This window comes from Manacus candei, unplaced genomic scaffold, assembly GCF_025592945.1.
Source record: "Manacus candei isolate 608988 ecotype Guabito, Panama unplaced genomic scaffold, ASM2559294v1 h1tg000050l, whole genome shotgun sequence".
NCBI classification, from domain to species: Eukaryota; Metazoa; Chordata; class Aves; order Passeriformes; family Pipridae; genus Manacus; species Manacus candei.
The window spans coordinates 2,758,501-2,784,076 of record NW_026138098.1 but is presented as its reverse complement, the minus strand read 5'-3'; the positions used below and the strand labels follow the sequence as shown (position 1 = coordinate 2,784,076).

The 25,576-nt window shown below is 41.3% G+C and overlaps 2 protein-coding genes across 13 annotated transcripts in view; one reads left to right on the top strand and one right to left on the bottom strand.

Annotated features, from left to right (window-relative positions):
• TACC2 (transforming acidic coiled-coil containing protein 2) overlaps window positions 1-12,439 on the bottom strand; it is a 137,445-nt gene extending 125,006 nt beyond the window's left edge. For 9 of the 11 annotated variants that reach the window (XM_051800358.1, XM_051800366.1, XM_051800368.1 and 6 more), the window contains exons 1-2: window positions 12,302-12,439; window positions 1,318-1,449 (exon numbers count right to left, since the gene is read on the bottom strand). The gene's annotated coding sequence lies outside the window, so the exon portion shown is untranslated. Of the gene's footprint in view, window positions 1-1,259; window positions 1,291-1,317; window positions 1,450-12,301 lie in introns of those variants that run through there. The other 2 variants (XM_051800359.1, XM_051800365.1) reach the window with 1 other exon arrangement.
• Window positions 12,440-15,707: 3,268 nt separating this feature from the next.
• Window positions 15,708-25,211, top strand: NSMCE4A (NSE4 homolog A, SMC5-SMC6 complex component). 2 transcript variants are annotated; one of them, XM_051800415.1, is made up of 11 exons: window positions 15,708-16,263; window positions 17,815-17,895; window positions 18,401-18,531; window positions 19,547-19,686; window positions 20,390-20,489; window positions 21,749-21,839; window positions 22,295-22,389; window positions 23,152-23,200; window positions 23,843-23,934; window positions 24,533-24,624; window positions 25,129-25,211. In XM_051800415.1, exons 1-10 carry the CDS (start codon window positions 15,963-15,965, stop codon window positions 24,614-24,616), a joined length of 1,164 nt encoding a protein of 387 aa, XP_051656375.1. In that variant the 5' UTR covers window positions 15,708-15,962; the 3' UTR covers window positions 24,617-24,624; window positions 25,129-25,211. The 2 variants fall into 2 exon arrangements, with proteins under 2 accessions (XP_051656375.1, XP_051656374.1); XM_051800414.1 differs by having other exon boundaries at window positions 15,709-16,263; window positions 24,944-25,211.
• The last annotated feature ends 365 nt before the right edge of the window (window positions 25,212-25,576 follow it).

Here is a 25,576-nt window from a genome sequence, read left to right as displayed (position 1 = left end):
CCAGTGATGTCTCCACAAAGGGGTGCTCAGAAACACAGATGATAACAGAAGACAGTGTATTTATCATTAGTGGGAAATCCATGGGATCAACAAGTTCCTGTGACCACCACTGGTGCTTTTTGGTGCCATATCTGACATGATAAAAGGCAGGGTTTCATAGGGCAGCAATATGTTGTCTGCTGACTTTTGTTCCACAAAGTCTTGGTGTACAAACTCCTGCCTTGAAAACATAAAGCATGTGAAGAGCTGGAAAGCACAGTTGCAAGGTCAAGGACTACATGAGTGGCCCTGCCTTTTAAGCCTTTTTTTTTTAAAATGAAGCTGGTGATCCAGCAATCCAAGCTGTGTTATACCACCTTAAGCCACTGTTACTGGTCCAAGAAGAATTTCAAAGAATGGAAATAAATTACCTGAGCTTCCCCCTCCCTCCCTTTTTTTTTTTTAATTATCCTGAGTTTTTTCAGGTAATAAAGCAAAGTACATATGAGTGGGTTTGGTGGCATGTGGGTAATACAATACATTAAATAAATCCATATTCTAACTTCAGGAATTTAAGATGGAAAGGTCAAGGTCTATAGAAGCTCAAAAACTAAAAGATCTGGAAGTGGTTGCAGTATCCCCTTTTCTCTGCTCTCCCCAGGCAATTCAGAATCCAGAAAATCTGAAGTTCATCAAATCATAGTTTTAGTGTGCTTCTCCTTAGAAAACAAAACAGAAGCTTTGCAAAATTCTTTGCCTTATAGACAACAAATAATGCAATGTTTTTTGTTTAGGCTCTCTGCCATGAATTTAAGAGCAGGGATCCTGTAGGAGCTCAGGAAAACACAAGCCTGGTAATACATCCTCACTTCTACTAGCTGCATTATTTCCTCATAAACACAAACTGAACTCATATTTGGTGCTCTTCCATTTCTAAGCTAAGGCCAGAAAATGCCAAAAAGTGAAAGTGAAGCAGCTGCAGAACAATTCTCTGGCACAAACTTGGAGGAAAATGTTCCCCTGGTATTTGATCATGATTTCTGACTGTGTATTTTTGTCACCACGTGTGCAAAGGAGAATTCCTCTGTTTGCTTGTGCAAGGTTTGCAAAAGCAACCTCTGCACTGGTGCCAGAGAGATGAGCCATGTGCAATGAGGTTCCACTACAAAGTCAAACCAGTTTGTGTAAACCACCAACTGTGAGAGCATTCCACATCCCTTGATGTCTCTATTTATTCTCTTTTATTTTATGATAGAACTGGTGGGAGAAGAAGTACTCACATCAGGCTGCTTTACTGTTGTGTGCTGGAATAGAACTGGTGGGAGAAGAAGTACTCACATCAGGCTGCTTTACTGTTGTGTGCTGGAATTTCCCCTGTGGTTCCTCATCCACACTTCATGCTCATCCAGGGAGAGACTGTCTTTTCTTGATCCAAAGAGGATCTAACCCAGGAGGACTGGAAGACTCAAACTGGGGGAAAACACAGGTCAGGTTAAAGGTAAGTTATGTAGTGGGTTAATGAATTAGGTATTCCAGTAAAATCCAAATAATTTGTCATGAGTGATCAAATTTAATCCCAGTATATACAGTATTTGGTATGCTTACCAACCACACACTGCTCAGGTATGTTAGCTTCTTATAAATTGAACACATGCTACCTCAGGTGTTTATGTAAGACAATTTAGTTTGAGGTCATTTTGCTTTATGGTATAAATACTGCCAAAATAAGACAAAATGTTTTTATGTTCCTTACTTTCACAAGATTGATACCACACATAAAGCATTGCAAAGCTCTGCTGAAGCACTGAGCATATTATTACACACCAGCTGTTCTCATAGGAAGGAGAAGAAAGAGGGGTGTTCAGAATTTTGTTCTTTTCTGATCTTGATGTAAGCAGTGCAAAACCATTCCTAATTTCTGCATGTTACAACAACATCATAGAGACCTGCAAGAATGACTGACCTACGACAGCCCTTCAGCTTCCTCACAAATTCTAGAGGAGCAAACACCAAGAGCTGGGAGGGAGACCAAAATCCCTCCTGAGAATTAGTAAACACGTAATGATTTTCAAGTGCCCAACTTGATGGGAAAGACGTTGCTTGGTAACACCAGCAGCTGGATCTGCTGCAAAGCCGTGACGTCGCCTGGCAACGGAAAGCTGAGCTGGATTTTTGTGAGAGTTGTGTTTGCTGCCCTTCCCCCAAGATAACCAGAAACTGCCTGTGGGGACTGCACCGCCGAATCCAGCTAGGACTGAGATTTAAAGGACAGAGAATGAGACAGTTCTTTGATGCAGCCCCACCTTGAGTGATGTGCCCCACTTAAAGTACAAGCGCAAAAAGAAACGGGGACGCCGAGTACCTGCTGCTAAGAGACTAAAGTGTTTTTTAAAAAGCAGGTTATGGAAGTTAAAAACTGTTCTTCCTATTTCTGGCTAATTTTCAATCAGTATGGCAACCTGGCCTGGAAAAATCCAATCAATGGCACATTTCCATTGCTCCCAACCACCCTGGTGCAGCACTTCAGGGCACTCCTGCACTGGCGGTGTTGGTGCTCTGTGGAGGCCTCACTGTGGCACCACAGGTGGTTGGGTTGCAAAACCCAGTTTCCAGGGAGGAAGTGAAAGGGAATTATTTTTCTACAGTGTGAAACCTGGAAAAAAAAATCATAATCCAAAAGTGTTTTGACTTCTGATGTGGTTCAACCTCTTCACTTAGCTAAGGCATTTGGAAAGGTTTTGTTGACCCTCGTGGTAATGAAATACTTGGAAGTGGTGGTGATAACAGCTACAGAAAGATGTAACCACCTTATTATGCATAGTACCCTTAGAAGAGATTTTAGAAATCAGTGAGAGACATCAAGTGCCTGCACGACTTCACTGCGTTTGAGTCTCTGTACAGACAGTTCCTCCTCCCTCCTGCAGTTGTTTGAGTTTCAACATTCATGGCACAAAAAGTTTAGAAGAAGACACACATTTCTTTGGAGATTAATTGATTTACTCAAGGTAAAAAAGCCTACCAAGTGGTAGAACTAGGATGTCAGCACTGGCTTCCTCAGTATGCTCCAGTTGCCAGACTCTGCTGGAATTTGAGTTAAGGTTATTGGAACCTCCATCAGGAGGTACCCTTCCTAAGGAAACACAGGAGGGCTAATTAATCTAGGAATATTTTCCCAGCTGAAAAAGAGAAGTCTGATGTTTCTGTTTTTAACAAAACTTTCATATTACTGTATGGTTTAATGCAATAATAAATAAAAGTGATTCTGGAAATCTTAGCTGTGGTTCTGTTGCATCCTGCTTATCCCTTAACTGCCTCTCTGGAAGACATGGGTCTCAGATAAATTTTGTGTTTTATCTGCCAGTCCCACGAGGATGTTAGGGCCACCTCAGGGTGTCTAAAATGGTACTCAATGCCTACATGCATGGATCTCAATAATCCTTCTGTTGTGCATTGAGCATTAAATGTTTTAAGCACACGTAGGTTCCCTTCTGCTGCACTGTTTGCAGATGTCAAAGTACCGCAGAGGACCCAGTCCTTAAAAAGTGATGCCAAAAGTATTTCATAAAATACATGTGATCCAAATAATAATATCCAAGTATTGGAACATTTCTCTTTCCAAACCACATTTATACCAGCAGTTTTTCACCAGATTCCATATGCAGCACTTAAGTGAGTGGGAAGGTTGTGGATTCAGACAAAACACAGAGCTCCCTGTGCTGGCACTGACTCTCTCTCTGTATCCACATGCACCATCTAGCTATAGAGAGCTGGATATAGAGTCATATTTAAGTTCTTAACACCATAACCAGCCAACAGGGCTGAGGAGCTCTAAGGGAGGCTGACCTACATAGCTCACCTGGTCAATCTGTGCCTATCATTGTACAGGACTGCAAATCATTTCCTTATTATTACTGCCTGCCTTTTATAAACAGCTGATTATGATTTATGAACAATATCTCCCCCATACTTGTATTATGAAACATATATGACTGTATAATTCAGGTCCATAGCCAACTTGGCAAGAGTGCACATGTGTTTTTACACTCTAAATGCAAACAGTCATTCAAAGTGGGGGATCCCTGTTCCTAAAGCTCAAAGCTGAGGCAAGAAGAACATAACTCTGACTTGTGGAAGAATTCTGGAAGCAGTGGTGGGAGGTCTGATGTAAGGGGTGGATTTTCAGAACCTGCTGGCTCTCTGCTCCTCAGGCTGGTCTGCCTGCTGTGGTGTCCAGTCTCAGCACTGGGAACGGTGGGACACGACTCAGAGAGACAAAAATCCATGTTATGTGAGGCAGAGGAGGAAACATAAGCAAGGTGGGGGTCAGCTGGTTTAACATGTTTCTAGAGGCACATACAAAGCCTGGGAAGAATGTATCACAAGATGAATTATTTCTTGCCTCTTTTCGGTCTTTCCTCCTTCAAACTATTTGTTTCCCTTTCCCCTCTGGCTTTACCTGTTTCTTCTGTCCATGCACTCCCTCTTTTTTCCTCCCTTTGCCCAAGAGGCTCCGTGGAAGTACAAGGGAGGGCGAAGAGTTGCCCTAAGGTCTGGTTTTGTGAGAGCTGATGAGAGTGGCAGGGGAGAGCCTGGATATAAAGCTGCTCAGGAGGGAAGAGATTCCTTCCTTCTCATTCTCCTTCAGCTGTGGGGTCTGACCCAGCTGTCAGCAGCTGCCTCTCCCTGCCTGGGGAAGGCAGCACTATTAAATCTCCCCCTTTCCTGGTCTGAGGTGTGTGTTGACATGTCAGAGAGGGCAGGTGGCAGCTGCTTTCTGGGCTCTGTGCTAACACACCCTCCATGCCCACACAAATATCCCAGGAGAGGAGGACTCGTTCTTAGGCTTCTGGAAAGCCTCCAACACTCAGAGGCTTTCCTTGGGCTGAGGGGAGGATGCTTATTTTTTATTTCTGCTGACCCAACACAGGTACATAACCACATATCCATACAGTCACAGACATATATACACAGGCCTATATTACATATATATATGCATTTAACCTATACAGGTTATATTCTCCATCCTCAAAGGCCATTTAGCCTGAAGCTGTTTTTCATAATATCATGATAGTTGTTTGATCCCTGGGTGAGAATAAATTACATTATAAACCCAGCTACTAAATATTTAGAAGTGATCAATGCTCTCACACCAGAAATGCTGTTTTATCACTAGTGAGGGCAGGCTATGAAAATAAATCTCTCAGGAGAGTTGCACATCAAAACAACTTGTTAATAGCCAGACAAGGGTTAGGTTTCAGATTCGAGTCCAAGCAAGTGTATTAGTTTTTTGCAGGACTAAGTCTGGGAACTGAGTCACTGACCTCTGAAACTGTAGTCAAGAGAGTGCTCATAAAGCCAGGAATCCTTGTTTACAAATATGTGAGGTTGGCTGAAAAAATATTGACTTTGAAATTAAACTTGTTGAGTTTCTCCAGTCTTCTGCACCTCGAAAAGTTGCATCCAGTGAGCACAACACTTACATGTGCTGTAAGCATTTAGCTGGCTTACTTATGCAAGTTCTTCACCAATTCACAAAGCAGGATAACGCTGCTGACATTTTAAAAAAGCAAAAATTGAGACACAGAGGAGTTGAGTGATCAGGCCATTAATATGTTGTGTAATCCTGAGCTAAGCAGGAAACTAGGGCTAGTGTTCAGCCCTCAGAATAGCAATACAGAATAAAAATGATTGGTTTGATTTGGTAATACTGTTCTAAGAGAACAGGTTACATTTTACACAGGATACATACTGGATTAGGGACTTTTCACACTGATTTAGCCCTGCACTAAAAGGCTCCATCACATTTCAAGGCTAATCAGGACCAAAATGCTTCCTCAGGCTTATTTGTAAGGTCAGCCAAGAACATTTTTGTGCACAGTGACATCACAGAGGTATCCTCAAAAATATCAGAAATAATGAAGGACAGAAAAACAGTAAGGCTAAAATAATTTTTATGTGCTTTTTCACAAGGGATAATAATTGCATATCAATCAGAATGCTTCCTTATTGACATTACCACAGTTTCATCCTTGTTACAACGTTTAAAACCAATGTCACGAATGAATGTTTAAGCTGAATGTACATTCTGAACCTGTTTTCCCCTTGATTCCTTTGGTTCAGCTAAGCAGGACTGCAAAACAAGGTGGAGGGAAGTCAGCTAAAGCCAGTCCTCCAGGCATTTACAATGATCTGGTGACAACAAACGGCGCCCAAACTGCATTATGCTCCTCTAAACCTGAGCTCTTGCTGTTTGCCTCTGTGGCAGTGGCTTTTTAAAAAGATGATCCAATGCCATGCTGGTGGGAAGTGGTCCCAGTGATCCGTGGTGGTTGGTGAAGATCAAGTTCCCTAAGCTGCTCCCTGTTGTTACAGATGGCACAAGCCTTCAGCCTTTTGACAGACATAAACCTAATCAGCTTCACCTAACGACAGATTTAAACTCATAGAACATATTGCCTCCTCCAGCTGGGTCTACACTATTTATATTCATGTTATCATTTTCCAGCAATATGAACAAGATCCAGTTTCAGAAGCTCACTCTTAATTTACGGGTGGATTTTTTTCACTGGGGTTTCTTCATCATTAATGGGTATGTTATTGCAGGCTTTACAATGCTTTAACTCAATCTAACTTTTGATTTAGGGAGCCTGGAGACCAGACTCATAAAATAATTGCTGTTATGCACTCTACTGATTTTTTAAAGCGGGAACTGTAACACTGAATGAAAATTTGGGAAGAAAACCTTCAGGAATGATCTGCAAATGGCTACAATACTGGCTGCCTGAGTCTGGAAACAGGTTGGTTCTTAAAGATGTGAATTACCCTTTTCACCTCAAAGTAAGATTTTAACATAAAAATCAAATCATGTTTTAGTTTGGGCCATTACACAGATGGAACTTAACAGATGAACAGATTAAATTTGATTTTGCAGCCTGTTTCTATTTATCTACTATTTATCTACTGCCATTGAGACGGTTTTTTCATCCCTAAACATGATAACAAAAGGTAATAAAGTGAATGGAAAAATGCAACGTTGCCTTAGTTCTTCTCCAGCTGCACCTATGATGTCTATAACCCCAGCACACAGAGCTATCCCTGTGATCCAGGGACTGGATCCATATTTGGATGGAGACTCAAAAGTGAAAAAGATAATTCATCTTGGCACAGAATCCCAAGAGTCAGCACCGATTTCTCAAATGATGGCAGAAGACCAAAGCAATGTGAAAAGTGGCATCCAAGTTTTTTAGCTTGTCGTATTTTTCTTGAGATTTGATCTTTCAGGTAGAAATATTCTGTGTTTATCCAAGCCTTATGCCTGTTTCTTTTGGATATTTAAGATCAAGTGCCTTTCTGTACTGCACGTCCTTGGCTCGCTGACAAAAAATGTCTTTTCTTGTTAGGGCAGGAGCCAATATGGAAAATAAGGCCTGGGTTGATGCTGTGTGCAGGTTCACACATGGAATTTTTGTCTCCCACTTACATCAATTATTTTTAACTCATCACAGAGCGCTTTGAGATATTAGTAAAAGAAAAAATATAAAACTTCTACTTTAAACAGGAAAGTGTGACAGAATGTAGGGAACTAATTACCAGTAGCCAAAAAGTGGTTACTAACCATATTTCAAGTCAGTGGAATAAGCACAAAATAAGGTTTACAATTGTTTGTCCAGTTTAAAGTTTATGTGAATAAAGATTTGCATCTCCTTCTACACAGATGTGACCCCCCTTTTTTTTTTTGTATGATCAAACTCTTAGGGATTACTTATTAAAGTCCTGTGCCTCTAGAAAGGAGCAATATTCTCCTCTGAAAAGTGTGATATAGGGTGACTCAAACCTCTTTAAACCTCAGATATAAGAACAGAACTTGCCACAGAAAGATACCATGAAACTGTAGGATATATTAAAGCAAAAGGCTTAAGCATAATTTCCAAGATTCTTGAAATCTTTGAATTGGAATGGTTTAATAGTGCCATGGTAGAAATACTGGTTTTGGGCTGTTAAGTTTTCATGCAGGAACTAAATATGGCATGTGTGACAATTAAGAAATGTTAAGGTTCATTTATTAGAATGCAAGAATATTTCCATGGTCAGTGCTCCTGACACACTTCACCTCCTGATGTGAGCACTGCAATGATTTAAGAGTCCACTGGAGAAATTGAAAAAACCCCAACACTTTATCCAGACCATGAATTTAAACCTCCTGCCCCTTGCATCATGCAGAGATTTTCATATGGGTTCAATCAAACTGTGCAATGCTCCACATTTGTGGGTAAAATCAGGTCTTTCTCATCAAGAAAGTGGTTAAGTGTAATTTTTATTTTACAGTTGGAAGTGGAGTGGAAACTGTGAGTAACAGACAGTGTAACAAGTAGGCATGCAACTTATTCCAACAGATAATAATAATTACTGTAGTTTCAGTGGCACCAATATGCTGTATATATAATACACATATACATACAGAAATACAGGCAACAGCTCACATCATACTGGTATTAGAAATGACAGACAGCTATGAATAATAGAGCACTTACACATCGCCCTGAAGTGCTGGAGAATTCACTCTATACCAGACAACAGAGCACATTAAAATCTAGGCATACAAGGTCAAAACCTGCACATTTATTAATCTCTGCTGTAAAAATTGGGGGTTTGATACTCGTTAATGGCTTTTTTTGTACTTTCTCCCCCCACCCCTTGCTGCAGCAATCTTTGTGTTTGTGGCTGCAAGCAGGAGTTGCTCCCAACATCAGTTTGTCAAAATCAAAAATCGTTTGTGCTCCAGAAATCTGCACACACCCTCCCTGCCTCTTTTGGGAGGTGAGGGAAAACCTGACACGGGACCTTCAGTGCACAGAAACGGTGCTGTTTGGCTGACACTTCATAGAAACAGAGAAAACAGAGCTGACCTCCTCTATTTTAGTATCTCTCAAAAATAAACATATTTAGTCAGGTCTGCTGGAGGAAAAACACGTTTTGGGAATGGGACAAAATGCTCTGAAATCATATTTACCAGAGAATTCCTCTGAAAATATCTGCTATTTTGTCTAATTTGATCAATTCCTCAGTGAGATCTAGTCTGCAGAAACATCTACAGTGTTGGTCCAGTAATAGAGTTTTCTGTTTTCTTTCATTGTTTACAGGGAGATTATCTTGTGGTCCTGTTTCCTCACTCACAGTTATACTGGTCTTGTTCCCTTCTAAAATATTTCTCATGAAAATATGGCAGCTGTTCATATAAAACTAAAAATATTAGCCCTACATCTATCACATTATGTTTTGATAGCAAGAAAAACTGTTTACACCATGCACCCAGTCAGGTTGCCATGAGCCAGGAAATCTTTACTGATTACTTGTATTCAGCAGACTTCATCTAGGTAATAAAATAAATCATTCTTACCTTTTATTTCTGTACAGTCCCATTTCAGTCCTATAAAACTCCCCCACAGCACACTACTGTTTACACATGAAGCAAATAAACATCCCAATCCATCTGCAAGGAGCTGGCTGAGCCTTGGGCTTGACCAAGAACCAAGAGTGCAAGCTGGATCATATGCTAGCTGGGAAACCAGGGAAGTAAATGAGTCTGTCAAGTCCTAACTAGCATTTAATGACAAATTTAATTTGGCAAGACTATATAGTTCAGTATTTTGTCAAGCTTGCTGAGGCTTGTATATTCTGTATATGGATCTTGACCAACTGCTATATTTTCATAGGATCCTGCATCCAAGAACTTCTAATGAAAACATACAAAACTTAAATCAAACTTTGTTTCACCGTGTGATTTTTAGAACACAGTACTTAGAAAGGATTATGTCAAGAAAAATAAAAACTATAATCTGTGATGGCTCTACCCTTATCCTGGCTGTCAGCAGTGCAACTCTTCAAACCATTAGTTTCTGCAAATGAATGTGGAATCAATTAACATAATTTAAGCCATTCATTGAGCTTTAAGCCTGGATCATAGATGTAGGGTAAAATTTTACTCTTTTCAGGCTTGTTATGGACTTAAGGGGCTTCTATAAATGTTACTCCACCAGCATCAGAAAACACAAAAGCTGATCTGAGAGTTTTCTGCAGCCTGTGCAGGGGCTCCCACCTCCCCCAGAATGATGGCCCATCTTCCCAGAGAAAAGGTCCATGGAAGCTTAATTTGGCTTTCCTTACTGAAAGAAGCTGCACAGCACTGATTACGGGCTGCACGGTGTTACAAGTCAGTCATTCCCAAATACTACCATAAAATCATTCTCTAACACTACCACAAGGGAATTTTAAAGAAAGCTTCAAGTGGTAAGAAGGGAGTATACTCAGTATTCTTCAGTTCTTCCATGCAGCTGAATGGAAGCTGCCAATGAAGACAGGGACCCCTCCCCAGCCTGCAGATTTCACAACCTGAACCTGCCCAGAGATTCCCTCTGCTGCCTGCTCTGGAAGCTCTCCAAACTGTTGCTTCTATTTCTATCCTGCTTGGTTTGTATCAAGCCCCATAAAATAACTAGTAAGCAATTTACAGTGCAAGTTGATTTTTTTGGATAAGGGGGAAATGTTCTGCAGGCATAGCTGTGAGTCTGAAGTACAACACTGGAACTGGGGTCATTTATTTTATTTGAACGGGTGTCCTTTCTAATCAGCCCCACAAAGCAGTGCCCCTGTGACAATCCAAGCACATTCAGTCATTGATAACTTGCTTTGCTGATAAAACAATCAAGCTGTGATATAACTTAGACCTGCTGAGACTGGCTTTTCCCCAGGCCAGGTTGCTTCCCACGGCTTGCCCTGGGATTGTCAAAATGCTGGATGAGAAATACTAACGAGGTGATTCTGGAGCATGTGCAAAGTGACTGCTGATCTCCTCAGGCCTGGATATCCAAGCCTGTCATTGCCACAGGGCTCTGTCTTAAAGGTGGAAAAATGAGTGGATGTAATGCAGATGCAGCTGTAAATGCAGATGGCAGGTTACTTAAAACTAAGCCAATGAGGATCAGATCTTCCATCCATAGGCCCATCTGACTTTTCTGGTCAACTACCATCCCTTTTTTCCCTTTCCAAAATCCTTTTAAAATAAGATTTATGGATTCTATGTATCAACATCTACTTAATGAATCTTTCAATCTATAATGTAAAAGTTTTGACATAAAGGGATGGAATTTTTTTTAACTCTGACACATATAGTAGGTTTCTAACCCATCTCTTGGCCTGTGTAAAGGGAAAAACGTCTCCTCCTAGGTAATGAGCAGCTTGATCCTGAATAGCTGAACCATGAGGGAAAAGTTCAAGCTATAAGCACTCTGTTTTTTTGATAAGATCAGATTTTGTAGGAAATATCAGCTTTATAATAGATAGGAGCATGCCTGCCATTGTCATCCTGTCGATAGGATTATTTTCTTCCTGAAGATTTTTTTAAAGGCAGTTACTTGAAAAACAGTTTCCAAATCACTGTGGTGATATAAACCCTGCTCAATAATAAAATCCAGAAATAACTGAAGTGGCTATGGACTTCCATGTTGACAACAGGTTTCAATATCATGTCATCAATGTTTAAAAAAAAATAACATAACCAAACCCTTGCTAATCTCAAACTAGTGAAGCATTATTTTGATCTAATTAGTTCTCCTAGGGGGTAGGACTAAAAGTGACTTGAACTCCCTGAAGATCTATAAGAGTTTTGGGTCACCTGAGGCCATATTGTACCTAGAACTGTTCAGTGTTGTGTTTTGCAGCCTGAAGGAAACCTTACTGTGCACGAAAGGATGAAACACTGCAGACAGTTCTCACTTGAGAACATTGTTGAACATCTGCATAGTGACCAGCCAGCTCATTTTATCTCTGAGATTCTGCATGGGAAAAACACATTCTTGTTGCTACATGGCAACTTAAAAACAACAAGCAATCCCCTTCAGAAACAAACCCTTAGAACTATTTCTGAGGAAAAAAAAGAACAACAGTGGAAGAGAGCCACATTTAAAAACTCCGGCATTTGCAAATAGTTATTACAGTCTGTAATGTTGTAACATGCTTTTAAAATGGCTATTTTAGGACATGCACATTTAACAATCAGTCTCTTGGTCTTAGAAAGATACTGACTAACTAGACATCATCCTGCAGACATACTATATAGGGTATGTGGATTGTAAAACAAGTTATACAAGAGATCATAAAACTATAGAACCTCAAAGGAGACACTGTTTTTTAATGGTACAGAGAAAAAATTCTTTTATTTTGAAAGACACTCCCTTTGCCTTTCTGTAATGTCTAAAACATAATTAGTAAACAGTTTTGAGTCTAGACATTTTTAAATTTAAAGAACTAATGAAAAATGACTTACCCAATTTTCCTCTGGACTGAAAATGAAAATGCACCACTCTGTCCCTGATTTATATAACCTTCTGCACTCCTTCACTCCTGGCTGGTGTGTGGATCCCCTTTCTCCCTGGATCACATGAAAGTGTTCTATTAATGTGAATTGGCTGATGTTTGAGAACACTATGCTGGGTAGCTATGAGGTGTAAGGAATCTGACCCAGGGAGCTGTGGGGCTATGACACATCAGTTCTTCCCAGGAATTCTCACTTGCTGGATGGGAAGAACACGAGACAGGTCCTGTACACTGGGTGCAGCATGTTGTTACTGTTGTTGTTGTTGGTATATGTTTTGCTTAAGGCAGTGAGACAAGTTCCATGTTATACCAATGTAAGTGGAATTTTTTCACTGCCTGACTGTGACTACCAAGTGTCAGGCTGTCTGTCTCACCTGACTTAGTAAGCAAAGGTTGGGAAAATGAATCAGTTTAGCAGGTGACAAACGTATATAAACACAGCATGGCTAAAATTGACAGCTGCCTTAAGAAAGGCACTGCAAGTCAGCACTGCTCCACATATTTCATAAGGAATGCTTTGCTGGAGTTCAGAATAAACATTCAAAGTCTAGGAATGCTCGCAGGTTACCTGGCAGGAGGGAGAGAAGGAAAATCTTCGGCCTCCATCCCATTCTTCATCCTTTTGCCTGTGTTCAGTTTTCTCTTGCCCACATGGCCAGAAAAGAGGGAATGCAGCTTGTCTCCTCCCAGGATGGATAAGATGGAACTTTCAGCCCTCTTGTTTGGATGCAGTGGTTGAAGTTACAGTGTTACATGTGTGAGTCTTTCAGGAAAAAACCCATTCCACTTCAGTATAGACTCATCTCAACTATAAACACCCAAAGCACATGTCACTGGAATAGGAAATTCACACCAATCACAGAATTTTCTTTTAAGTAGAGCATGTTTTCAGTTCCATGGTACTTTTGGAAAATCCTCCCTTGGAATAAACTATTTCAGAGAGGCAAAAAATATTTCTTTCATCATAGGTTGTGAGTTACAGGCCTTGAAACACATGTAATAAAAATATATCCACATCAGCACAAGATATAAAAAAATGATTGCTGTGATAGGATTAAACCTGACACAGAAGTGCTTAGGTTTAAACAGTTGTTTTCATGGTGTTGGCAATGTCCAACAGTGACAATTTCTAGAGATTGCCATAAAGAAAAGTGAATTTATTAATTGTCTGTGAATACAGAAATTATTAGCATATTAAAATTTCAATGTCCAAAAAATTGCCATGCAGTTATGCAAAATATGGGCACAACTCTTTAGAGCACTAATTGGCTCTTTGCTTTTGCAAAAGTCTGACATTGTTCTGCATTTGCTTTGTTCCTTCATTCAAAATGTACTGGATGGGCCACCAAGGATGCAGCTGTCTGGTTATTCTCCACTCTGAGACATCATTGCTTTATGTATATATTTCCTGCTCCTTCTTGCAAAGATTTATTTTATTTTATTTTATTTTATTTTATTTTATTTTATTTTATTTTTCTAAATTGCTGTTTGATTGTAGGGAAAAAGTAGAAGGTTTTTGGCATTTCAGTGCCCAGCAGCATGACTTCCACGTGTTGTTGCAGCAACCTGGTGTCAGTTTTTCACTTAATGAAACCTTCCAAGTCCTTAAAAAGAATGAGTCTCTGGTGCCAATCAGGGTTTGATCCTGCCCGGGTTTTTCTCCTTGACACCCCACCAGATTGGGCCCCAGCTTTTTCATAATTCTATTAATAATTGTTCTTTCATATTCCTCTGAAAATACCTTCTTAGACTGGTACAATGTCTACTGTGATGTGATGGGCTGTAACCTAATCCACACTGCTGAGAGAATATCTGATTTTTACCTCCCACATGATTATCTGTAAGTACAAAAATGAAAGTTTCTGCAAGAACCAGGTACAAAAACTTAAACTTCCACATTGCTAAAACAATTTTTTAAATTTAGCTACACTCATTAAAAATATTTTCCCCCATCTGTGTTTGCTTGCAGAGCTGGCAGATGAATGCCAAGTACCTTGGATGTTTTGTTTCTGATGTTTTCAATTAGTCCAGGCCCCATTTTGGATCACTGGGATTAACTTTATGTCAGGAACAGCCATCACTGGGCAACAAGTCCAGTGTTGCCATGGTTTTAGACAGTCAATTTCTTGTTTTATCTCTTCATCCTGAATAGCAGCATTTTTTTGGGTGTATTCCAGGGAAATGCAAAACATTTATGCTTTGAAATCATAAGCAATACTCCTGGGCAGTGACTAAACTGTCTCATTTAAAGACATGTCTTTTTTCAGTAATGCCTAGGAATATCTGCTAGCAAATCAGGGATTTCATACCAGGAGATCCATTTCCAGAACTGGACAAATGGTTAGATCTGATATTAAATTGAATGGTGGTAGATCCACTATTTTAAGGGCTCTAGATGAGAGCATCAGCATGCTGGACAACTCCCAAGCTGAGGTGCACTGCGAACCCCACTGGTAATTCACTCCTCAGCACCCTAAAAAGACACACTATTGCTCTGTATTTGGTGACAATGGAGACTGGCTTTTGTTTGCTGAAATACAGTATCGGTATACAACGTGAGGAATTTGAATTCAGTTGGAGATCCTCTGCTAAATGCCAGAAACTCTACATTCATTTCTGCACTCTGAGAGGAGCAAAGGAGGGAATGGTGAAATCTGCACACAGTGATCTCTGCTAATAAATCTGAAACATTTATTTCAAGATTCCTCTTTGTGAGTCTTCTCATTTCAATGAGAATAAGGTTGTATGTATATGCATGGATGAAAATTGAGTGAACATCAGACATAAAAAAAATCTTGGTGAGTAAAGACAACTAGAAAATCTTACAATGAACTGAATGTAGGCCATTTTCTTCACTTACTGTTTCTCACTGTTGACAACAACAAATTACATAGATACACAATAATAGCCAGGACAGCAGAAATCTGACCATCTGGACAAGCAGAACTGGAAGTGCTGGGTGTTTGGTTGGATTGGATGATGTTGACGGTCTCTTCCAACCCTGACGATCCTATGATTGTAACTAGATGGTCTTTAGGGTCCCTTCCCACCCAAACCATCCTACGACTCCACCATTTATTCCATTTGCCAGAGCTCAGACCCCTGCTCAAGGACTAAGGCAGGCATTTCTATGGACATATATATATCTAAAATAGATAATTAGATAGATAGATATAGATATAGATAGATATGTACTACAGGCGCTCAGCGGCGCTTTCCGTCCCATTTTCCCTGCCGCGCCGCTCGGCCGTGGCCTGTCCCGCCCTCCCGCTCCGCGGCTCTCCCGCTCCCGCAGCGCCCTCCGGAGGCGGCGGCGGCTCCGCGGCCCCGCCCGGCCCGGGGGAGTTCCCTGCCGTGCCGGAGCTCCCGCCCGTGCCGGGGATCGCCGCGCTGCTCGCGGCGGTTCACGGGCCGTTCCGTCGGTTCGTGCGGCGGTGAGAGCCCCGCAGCCGCCCGGGGAGCGATCGAGAGCGGCCCGGCCCGGCCTGCTCGGGAGCGCCGCGCAGCACAGGCGGGAGAGCGCGCTCAGAGCCCGGCGGCTCCGCGGCGGCCACGGCGGGGGCACAGACCCCCCGGGCGGACCCTGCGGGCCGAGGTACGCAGGCTCGGCCATGCCCGTGAGGCGGGGCCGCCCCGGGAGCGGCCCGGGGAGCTCGGGCACGGCCCCGCGGCCCCGCGGCCCCGACATGGCGCAGGGCGGCGGCGATTCCTCCCCGGGCCGGGGCCGCTTCCCGCTGCCCTCCACCTCCCGGGACGGGCCGCCGGGCCTCCCGCGCTCGCCGTCCCCCGCCGAGGACACGGAGGAGGAGGCGAGCGAGTGTGTCCAGCGGCTGGAGATCGGCAACGGGGCCGACAACGAGCACAACAGGTCGATCCGCAGGCAGTACCGGGAGCTCATCTCCAGCGTGCACCGTAAGGCGGGCGGCGGGGCGGGGGCCGGGGCTGGCGGCCGTGAGGGCTCCGTGAGGGTCCTGCGGTTGTGGGGAACTCCGGGTTCCTTGGGCGGCTGATACTTCGGGTTCGTGCTCAGGTCGACATTCACCTCCTGGGAGGCATTTGTATGGAATGACAGCATCATGGAGTGGTTGGAAGGGACCTTAAAGCTCATCTTGTTTCACCCCCTGCCATGGGCAGGGACACCTTCCACTGTCCCAGGTTGCTCCAAGCCCCGTCCAACCTGGCCTTGGACACTTCCAGGGATGGGGCAGCCATCCCTCCTAGCATAAATTCAACCATAAAAATCTTATGCCATTGAAGTAAATGGAAAATTGCTACTTCAGTCTTAGTTAATGCATAAGCATTAATAAAGATGGAGCCTGTATCATCCTGGAATTAATGTGCTATATATTCTGTATTTTCGTGTGTATGACAGGGAACGAAGCAGCCAGTTTTGATTAGGTCGTGAGTATGTATTTGTATTGGGTTTGTGCAGCCAGGGTTTTTGTAGCTGGGGGGCTGCGGATTTGAGAAGCTGCCAGAAACTTCCCCGGTGTCTGCAGAGCCAAGAGGGACCCCCCACTGGCCAAGGCTGAGCCCATCAGTGACCGCAGTAACACTTCTGTGATAACATATTTAAGAAGGAAAAAAAGTAACTGTGCAAAAGTATTTGCGACCAGAGAAGAGAGCAGCGAGAACCTGTGAGAGAAGCAGCTGTGCAGACCCCCAGGGCGGTGCAGCAGGAGGGGCAGGAGGTGCTCCAGGTGCCGGAGCTGAGGTGCAGCCCATGGTGAGGCAGCTGTGCCCCTGCAGCCCAGGGAGGGCCACGGGGGAGCAGAGACCCGCCTGCAACACGGGCAGGGTCCTACACTGGAGCAGGGTCGTGGCAGGGACCCGCGGGCCCATGGAGACTGGAGTCTGTGCAGGGACAGAGCTGCTGCCTGTTCCTGAAGGACTGCACCCTGTGGAAAGGGACCCACAAATTCCTGAGGCAGTTTGTGAAGAGCTGTTCCCATGGGATGGACTCACGCTGGAGAAGTTGGTGGAGCACTGTCTCCCGTGGGAGTGACCCCACGCTGGAGTAGGGGTAGAAGGGCTCCTCTCTCTGAGGATGAACCAGTGGCAGAAACAACATGTGATGAACTGACTGTAACCTCCATTTCCCTCCTCTACCCCTGGAGGGGAGGAGGTAGAGAATCTGGAATAAAGTGAAGCCCGGGAATGAGGGGAGGGGGGGAGGAAGGTGTTTTTAAGATCTGTTTTACTTCTCATTATCCTGCTCTGATATTATCGATAGTAAATTCCACTAATTTCCCCAAGTTGAGCCTGTTTTGCCCGTTACAGTAACTGCTGAGGGATCTCTCTCTACCCTTTTGTTCAATTTTCTCTCCCCTGTCCAGCTGAGGAGGGGAGTGACAGAGCTTTGGTGGGCACCTGGCCTCCAGTCAGGGTCAAACAAGCACAGTATTTCTCAATGCTTCTGTGTTTAAATAATTTAGGATTTCATGTGTGTCTTTTCTCCCCCAGAAAATCGTGAGGAGATGCTGAGTTCTAAAAGCAACAGATTGACAGAAGCTTTGGAAGAAGCCAATAAACTGTTTGAGAAAGGTAAAACAAATGCTGTGCTCTTTATTCAAGGTGTTTGGCCAAGTGTGAGATGATGATGCCTTATAAACAAGAGAGTTGAGGTCCAAGTACTTTATCAGAAGTTCTATATAATTTAAAATAGATATGTTTAGTTGAAGATTGTTTAAGTTGATATGAGAAAATAAATATTCCTGTTTATTTGCACTTAGAAATACTCTTTGCTTTATTTTGACAATGTATAGAAGTAGTACACATAAAAGTATCAGTGTAGAGGGGTTCATTTCACTTGGAGAAGTGGAAAACATGTTGATAAAAATGCGTTTGTTCTTTGTCAGTGTCACTCTCTCCTATTCTCTCTCCTTTTTTTTTAATGCAAATATTATTATAAGGATTAAGTAAGTGTGTTAGAGGTCATTGTAATAAAATGATTTACAGAGCTCTAATGGCAAGATAGACCCTATGCTGAATTTTATTATTATATTTTAGACAATTTCACATTGTTAGCATAAAATCTTTTCTGTGACAGTTTGCCGTGCACGAGAGGCTGCACTGGATGCCCAGTTTCTTGTCTTAGCATCCAATCTAGGGAAGGAGAAGGCCAATGAGTTACACTCTGAGATGACATCATTTGATGCAGCAACATTTGCGGAAGACTTGGTAAGTTCCAGCCTCTGAATTTGCCAACAGTTTTTTGCTGGAGGTTTGCCCTGTTTGTTACAGGATCATAAAACAAAATCCTCAGCTCGTACATGGCAGCTCTGATGGAACTGAATGCTCTTCCTGTGGATTTCTTTGATTAACTTTCTGTATCTGGTTAGTGGTTTTAATTGTTTTAAATTACGTATTAAGCATTTCCAATAGGGGAAAATCCAACTTAAAATGCAGGACCCCCCCCAAAAAAAATTATTGCACTGCTGCTGCTTTATCACAGTTCAGTCAGTTCGTGCTCTTGAAGTCTTTGCAGCTTTTTTTAAGTCACTCTTTTGTAGTTTCTCAGTAGCTAAGTAGTTTCTTTATCCTGTCTACCACTTCCTGTGTTTTGGGATAGAGTCCTTAAGGCCCTGTGTCACTGGCAGGACTTTGGATGACTTGAATGCTTTTAGATGGGACATGTTTGTCTTTTTGTACTGTGGCTGGGTGGAAGAGTTGGTTCAGAATAGCTTTTAAGCAGGCTGTTGGGTTTTTTCCTCCTTGAAAATGTTCCCTTATGTTACAGCAGATTAATAAGGAATCTGATTCTTTGGTCAGGCCTACAGCTCTACAGTATAAAACCCCATCAAGTTCAGTTGTTTTGTTGAAGTTTTTCTTGGCTTAGTGTGGACTGGTGGATGCAGGAATAGGCCAAATAAGTTGTTCTATGGTATTCCTGGGAATGTGTGGTGTTCAGAAATTGTGAGATATCTGAGCTCTCTGGTGCAATTTAAGTAATGCTCTGCTACTTCATATGTCATCGAAAATTTGTAGGAATCTAAGCAGTTTTATTTACCTGTGGCTCTTTTTTTCTCAGCTTAACAGAAGTTATCTGTTTTCACAGTAGGTTCAGGAAAGTCCTTATGCAGTGATATTAAATATTAATCTATCAGGCAAACACCACAATACAATTTCATGGTTTCACCATGAATGTACCTCCTGGTTTAAGTGAATTTTCACTGCAGCTTTTTTTCTTTTGTAGCTGACCCTCATGGGTATAAATCGCATAGAAGTAGAAGAAAATGATAGTGAACCTGGTGGTTTTTTACCTCGTGATGCCTGGCAGAAAGTGGGAGAAGAAGCACTAAAGTACTTCAGAAGAGCACCTACCTTTCACTATATGTAAGTTCCTTTAAGGAAATACTATATCCTGCAGCACAAGGTAATGCCCTTAATGGAGTCTTATCTTTAATGCCCTGGGCTTGAACAGAGTTTAATCTGAGGTCACAGCAGAGTGTCAGCAAGGACTTCTGTGTGATCTTTCTTCTTCTGGTACAGTGAACTCCTCATCTCCAAAATATTTAATAATATTTCTTGCTTTGGTTTTGGTTTGGCTACAGAATAATATCACTAGCAAGGTATTCTTGAAATGCCATCAGAAGTGATCCTCTTTCCTCTGGAAAGCTGACTCTTCCCTCATCATTGTCTCCCTGTACAAGCTGCAGCCAGAATCAGGCATACAGGAGCCTTTTTGGTGGTTTTTTTTTTTCTTTTTTCTTTCTCAGACAGTTCCAGAATGTCAGTCCAGGGAGGTCTGTATCTTTTACCTGATGATTGTATTAGTGTGAAGAGACTGACAGTTGTTCTTGTACATCTGTGTTAATGGGTTGTCTCTTAGAGTCTTGCAGTGGATCTCCTGAGAAAAGTGTAAAGTAATGACTGATACCTAAAGATAAAGCTTCATCACATTCAGAGATTTCTGGAAAGAACCATCCCCAAAAGTTGCTCCCAATATATTGGCAGCCTCATACCAGAACATGTATAGATTTCTAAGCATGCAGTGTAAACCACATTTCCATGTATGTGTTCTTTGTATTTCTGTTAGGTTGGGATCTTTCAAGTCTGATCCTCCTGTAGCAAAGCAACGGATTGAGAGACAGAAAAGGGCTTCAAAAGGAGAAGCAAAACAGATGATGCCTGCTCAGGTTTGTAAAGCATTACCTTTATTAACCATTTGTTCTGGCATAGTTATTACTAGTGACTTCTAAATCTTTCTGTTCATGTTGGTTTGGGTTTTGTAATTCCAAACTGTGTAGTACTTATGATATCCCACCCTGAAGGGGAAGGGATCAGCCAAGATTCGTAGATGCCTGTGCTGTCCTGGGTTGTGCTTTAACTCCAGGAGCCAAAACAAGGATGTTTGTCACAGAAAAGTGCTGCCCTATCTCCATATCATTCTTTTTCCAGCCACATCCTGTTCTTCTTCACAGTGTGTTATTTGCACAGTCCTTGGTTGTTGCTACCAGCAATCCTTGTTTGGCTCCATAGCCATCCAGCTGTGTTTGGAACATACACATCAGCCCTTTCTGGGCTTCTACAGTACCAAAGGACTCAGACTTCATTATTAGGCCTCTTGATTTGTTTGTGTGGACTGCAATGTTTCACTGAGTGGCGGGAAATAGGATTTACAGACTAATTTCATGTTCAGAAATATGATTTACACACCGATTTTTCAAGTTCAAATGAGCTTACTTGCTCTTATGCCTGTTGCTTTAAAAGGAAACAAAAAAGAAGCTTCTTTACATGGGCGTGGTTTCCGTTTTTCTGTAAGAAGTGTCTGACAGGGTGTGGCATTTGCCCTGAAATATGATTAACAGCAGTTAATTAGCTCACTTAACGACTGTTTTTTCTGCCTTCTGTTTCCCTCTTCTTTCTGTCATGCACTGGCAGAAAGGCAGATGTCTGGGCATACTTAGAGACTTAACTGAAACTTTGAAAACCATGGTGTTTTATGGAAGCTCAGACTGTGATAATGCCAGGACATGGAGGCAAAAGCTTGATTATTGTTTTCTAAAATACTTAATAGTAATTGAAATAGTGATAGAAAGGATTCTGTTGCACTTTGTACTGGGAAGAAGAGGAGCTGGAGGGTTTTTGAGTTGCTTAAAAATGATCTGTATTAACCTCACAGACTGTACCACAGTGTATCCCAATTCCACAGAGCTATTGAAGAGTAAGTGTAGCCCCTAATGGGCTCAAAACATACAAGCCATGGCCTTTCAAGTTGATATTTTAAGATGGGACCTAAACCCTAAAGCTCTCAGCAAGCTGTCTCATGTTTGCATAAGTGTGTTTGTAATAGTGCATGTAGGGAGAAAAATTCAGCTTTTATGTTCTGTGTTCATAAAAGGCCCTGTAATACAACAGTGGTTATTTGAGGTGAAGCTGTGTTTCTTTTTCCCAGTTAAATCAAATGGAGGAGTCTCATGACGAAACCACAGAAAAAGAAGTAGAGAGGATCTTGGGAATACTGAACACTCTCTTTGAAAATGATCGTAAGTATGAGGAAATTAGGCATTAATTGGTAAAAATGAATATTTGCTGGTTTTTTACAGTTAGGAGTGGTTAAACTACAGAGCCAAAATGAGGTGAAGTTTGCAAGCAGAAATCTTCATGTAGAAGCACATATACCAACTATGGATTTGTTATGAACACTCGTCAGGGGCTGTTTGACTGCACAGAAAATGTGAATCCTCTCCCCCTGATTAGAGCCTGCCACTTTTCAGAGGGCAACCAAGTAATCACTGCTTATGGATCTGCATGGGGGAAAAGATGGAAGAAAATAATAAACTTTATGAAAGATTTGTTTCTTTTTGCAGGGAGCTGGGAATTCAGCATTATAACTAAATTGACAAACATTCTGTTAGGTTTTGAAAGGAGTACTGTCTCTCTTTAAGTTTGTTTTACATCTTTTAACTCTGTTTTAACAAAGCCATTTTTGCACCTCCAGCTGAAACACCTATTTCCTTCTTTGATTTTGTGATTGATCCAAACTCCTTTGCACGCACTGTGGAAAACATGTTTCATGTGTCCTTCCTTATAAGGGTAAGGCATGATATGTTCTTGAAGTCTCACTTTAGATATTGGAATTATCCAGACATCCTGATTTGTTTGTTTTATGTCTTCAAGATCGAAAAATTAGGTTTCAAATATGAGGAATACTAATTTATTTTTTACAAACAGCCCGTGATATTTTGGTAATCAAATAAAAAAGAAAATAGAGTTGACAGACTAATTTTTTTCTTAGATCTTTCTGCTGCAATCGATTTACCAACAAAACAATGGTGAAATTTTGCTGTCAATATGCTTTTCAGAAAAGATTCTGGCTTACATTTCAGATATAAGAAAGTAGTCACAGAGTATAGAAGAGTTATTGAGGTTGTAGAAGAGTATGTTAGTGCAGGGATTTATATGCACTTCAAACTATATTTAGTTTGTCTAATAAATAAAATTAATTTTAAAAGACAAAAACTGACAAAGATATTCTGACTAAATTCAGGTTTATAATGAATAGTGATGTGATTTGATTATGAAGGGTTACCTTCAAGTGTATTTAATCGATAATAATTATTTTAATAAAGCAAAACTTTTATAATCCAAGTTAGCCACTGTTCTGTATGGGCTGCATTCTTCATTAATAAGTGCTATATTTAAATACTTTTGTCCTATTTGTTATGCCAAGGAAGATTCTGTATCAATATATGTACCTGTTTATGATTATGTATTAAGTAAAAACATGAAATCTCAGTGCATTACCCTAACTGGATACCTCTAACTTCTGAAACTTTAAATCCCACTGTCTTTTAGGATGGTCTTGCAGAAATAAGGCTGGATGATGATAAATTGCCAATAATAGGTAAAATCTAGCTTTTAAAAGAGCCTAATTGTTTTTTGCTACAACATTACATGTTACACATTCACAAAATTTCAGGTTTATTTTTAGCTGGGGACAGTGAATGTAATTGAAGGTATGAAGAGATTTATGAGGAGTTGAAAGGATTGAGTCTTTTCAAATATCAATGTATGAAAAAAGACCATTATGCTGATTTATACAAATTAATTCTATTAAAATAAATCAAAGGTTATTACCTTTCTTTTCAAGTTACATTTTTGCTAAAGTATTTCTTGTGTGCAAGAAGTCTCCGTTGTCTAACTTGAGTTGGGAACTGCTGCAGCTTCAAAACATTTGGAAAGGAAATTCCATGCTACACGAGTCTTTGGCTTTCATTCCCACAGGATATCAATGGGGTTAAGACTTTGGTGGGATTTCATAAGGAATGAAATACTTACATCTTTCTGGGACTCAGCAAAACATTAGTTCCTAAATATTGAAGAGGTGAGATGAAGGAAATCTCTTCAGCAGTGTATGGTACAGGCTGTTGAGAGGGAGTAAGTGGGGGGAACATGCAGAATTGATTTGATTTTTGTGGAGCTTTTGTGTTCCTGGTGGACACTGATTTTGCAAGTGTAAATACTGAAACTATTGTGTTTTGATCAGAGTCTACAAAATTCAGGAGGGTAGGGGAGGAGAACCGAGGACCTGGAGCACGGAAACAAGTTGTCATGTCTCTGACCCAGGAAGAATGGAAGGTACCATAGAGACCATTTGATACTTTGGATTAGTTCTTTTTTCCTTAGATGTAGAATGCATCCGAGAGCTGGGCTGTTGATGCTCTCAGGAGGAGAGGTGTTCCCATGTACATCATCACTGCATTTGACCTTACAGTGCCAGAACAATCACAGATCTAGTGGGTGTTTTTAACTGCAGGAAAACTGAGAACTGGGATAGCAATTCCATCTTTGATCCCTGAGGCCTGCTCAGTTTATGTGCTTTTAAGCTGTGCACTGACTTGCCTTTACTGTTTTATATGAGGCCTGTGTAAATACAGAGTCTGTTTCTTCCCTTCCATGTACTTACTTCTGGAGGGGAAGTTCTCCTCACTGTTTTGCTGTTTGTAGTAAACCTTAGAAGACAAAAAGTAGTTTTGAGCCCATACAGCTCTTCTCCTTTGTCCCTCACTTGGAATATGCAGGAGAAACATAATAATCTGAAATGGTGCTTTAGTGTGAGAAATTTCATTATTAATTAATTAGTAATTAATTTAAAGTAGCAATTAGTAATTAATTAGTAATTAAATTAAAATAGTTCAGCTCTTGTGACTGACTGACTGCTGTCATCTCTAACCAGGAGATCGTAGAAGTATTTGAAATAACAGAAGCCATGATTAGCCCTCCTTTTCAGAGCACTGAAGAGGAAATGGAGACAGAGTAATTTTCCAAGTAAGTTCTTTTAATAAATCAAACTCAGTAAGGATCCAGTGCACAAGTTCCTTATGCACCTGGAAGAACTGCAGGGAAACTACGTGGCACCTACAAATGTAGAACTGTAAGCAGGGTGACTGTAATATGTGGAACATTGCTGTGTTCTTGCTCTCTTCATGGAACAAAATGTAATCTAGTCTTGTATGCAGTAATTAACTGGGCGAAAAAATCCTTTATTTTTACGTTTCTTGGTCAGTTCAGTGATGGAACTTCATACTCGGAATGCAGTGTTGGGAAGAATCATAGGTTAGTTTTTCTGTCTGTTTTTTTAAGTTAGTGGCAGCTGATGTTGTTAATACAAGTAGTCTGAAGAAGGACTTAGAGGGAACCAGTCTGTCTTCTGTTCCTACTTCCCTAAAATTTTTTCAGTGATAGGACTGGATTCTTTTACTGTCACAGTTGTTTTGTAATTTCCAAATTTTATTGCATATTGTCTTACTTTTTCTTTTTCTCTTCCCCTAGGTGCCTTATACTTCAGAATGTTTTCCTCAAGAACTGTTTTATGTGTATATATTGTAAAATTAAATTTATTCGTATCATCTCAACAGTATATAAGCTGCCTTGTTCAGAATCATGGAATGGTTTGGGTGGGAAGGGACCTTAAAGCTCATCTTGTTTCACCCCCTGCCATGGGCAGGGTCACCTTCCACTGTCCCAGGTTGCTCCAAGCCCCGTCCAACCTGGCCTTGGACACTTCCAGGGATGGGGCAGCCACAGCTTCTCTGGGCAACCTGAGAAGTTTAGACTTGTCACAGGGTTATTACTATATACTCCCTATTTATTCTGGCTTAGTTTACTACTTTATATAAAGCTTACTGACACTCACCAGCTTTTATAACAGGGAAACACTGCCCCCCTTCCTTCCCCCCTTGTCTCTCCCCAGCAGCGGCAGCAGCAAGTAGAATTTACC

Excerpts from the sequence above, each read along its gene's own strand:
- NSMCE4A (XM_051800415.1), top strand. The coding sequence starts at position 15,963 with ATGCCCGTGAGGCGGGGCCGCCCCGGGAGCGGCCCGGGGAGCTCGGGC. Across the intron at positions 16,264-17,814 it reads GCTCATCTCCAGCGTGCACC|AAAATCGTGAGGAGATGCTG; the intron begins GTAAGGCGGGCG and ends TTTCTCCCCCAG. Across the intron at positions 23,201-23,842 it reads TGATAAATTGCCAATAATAG|AGTCTACAAAATTCAGGAGG; the intron begins GTAAAATCTAGC and ends TGTTTTGATCAG.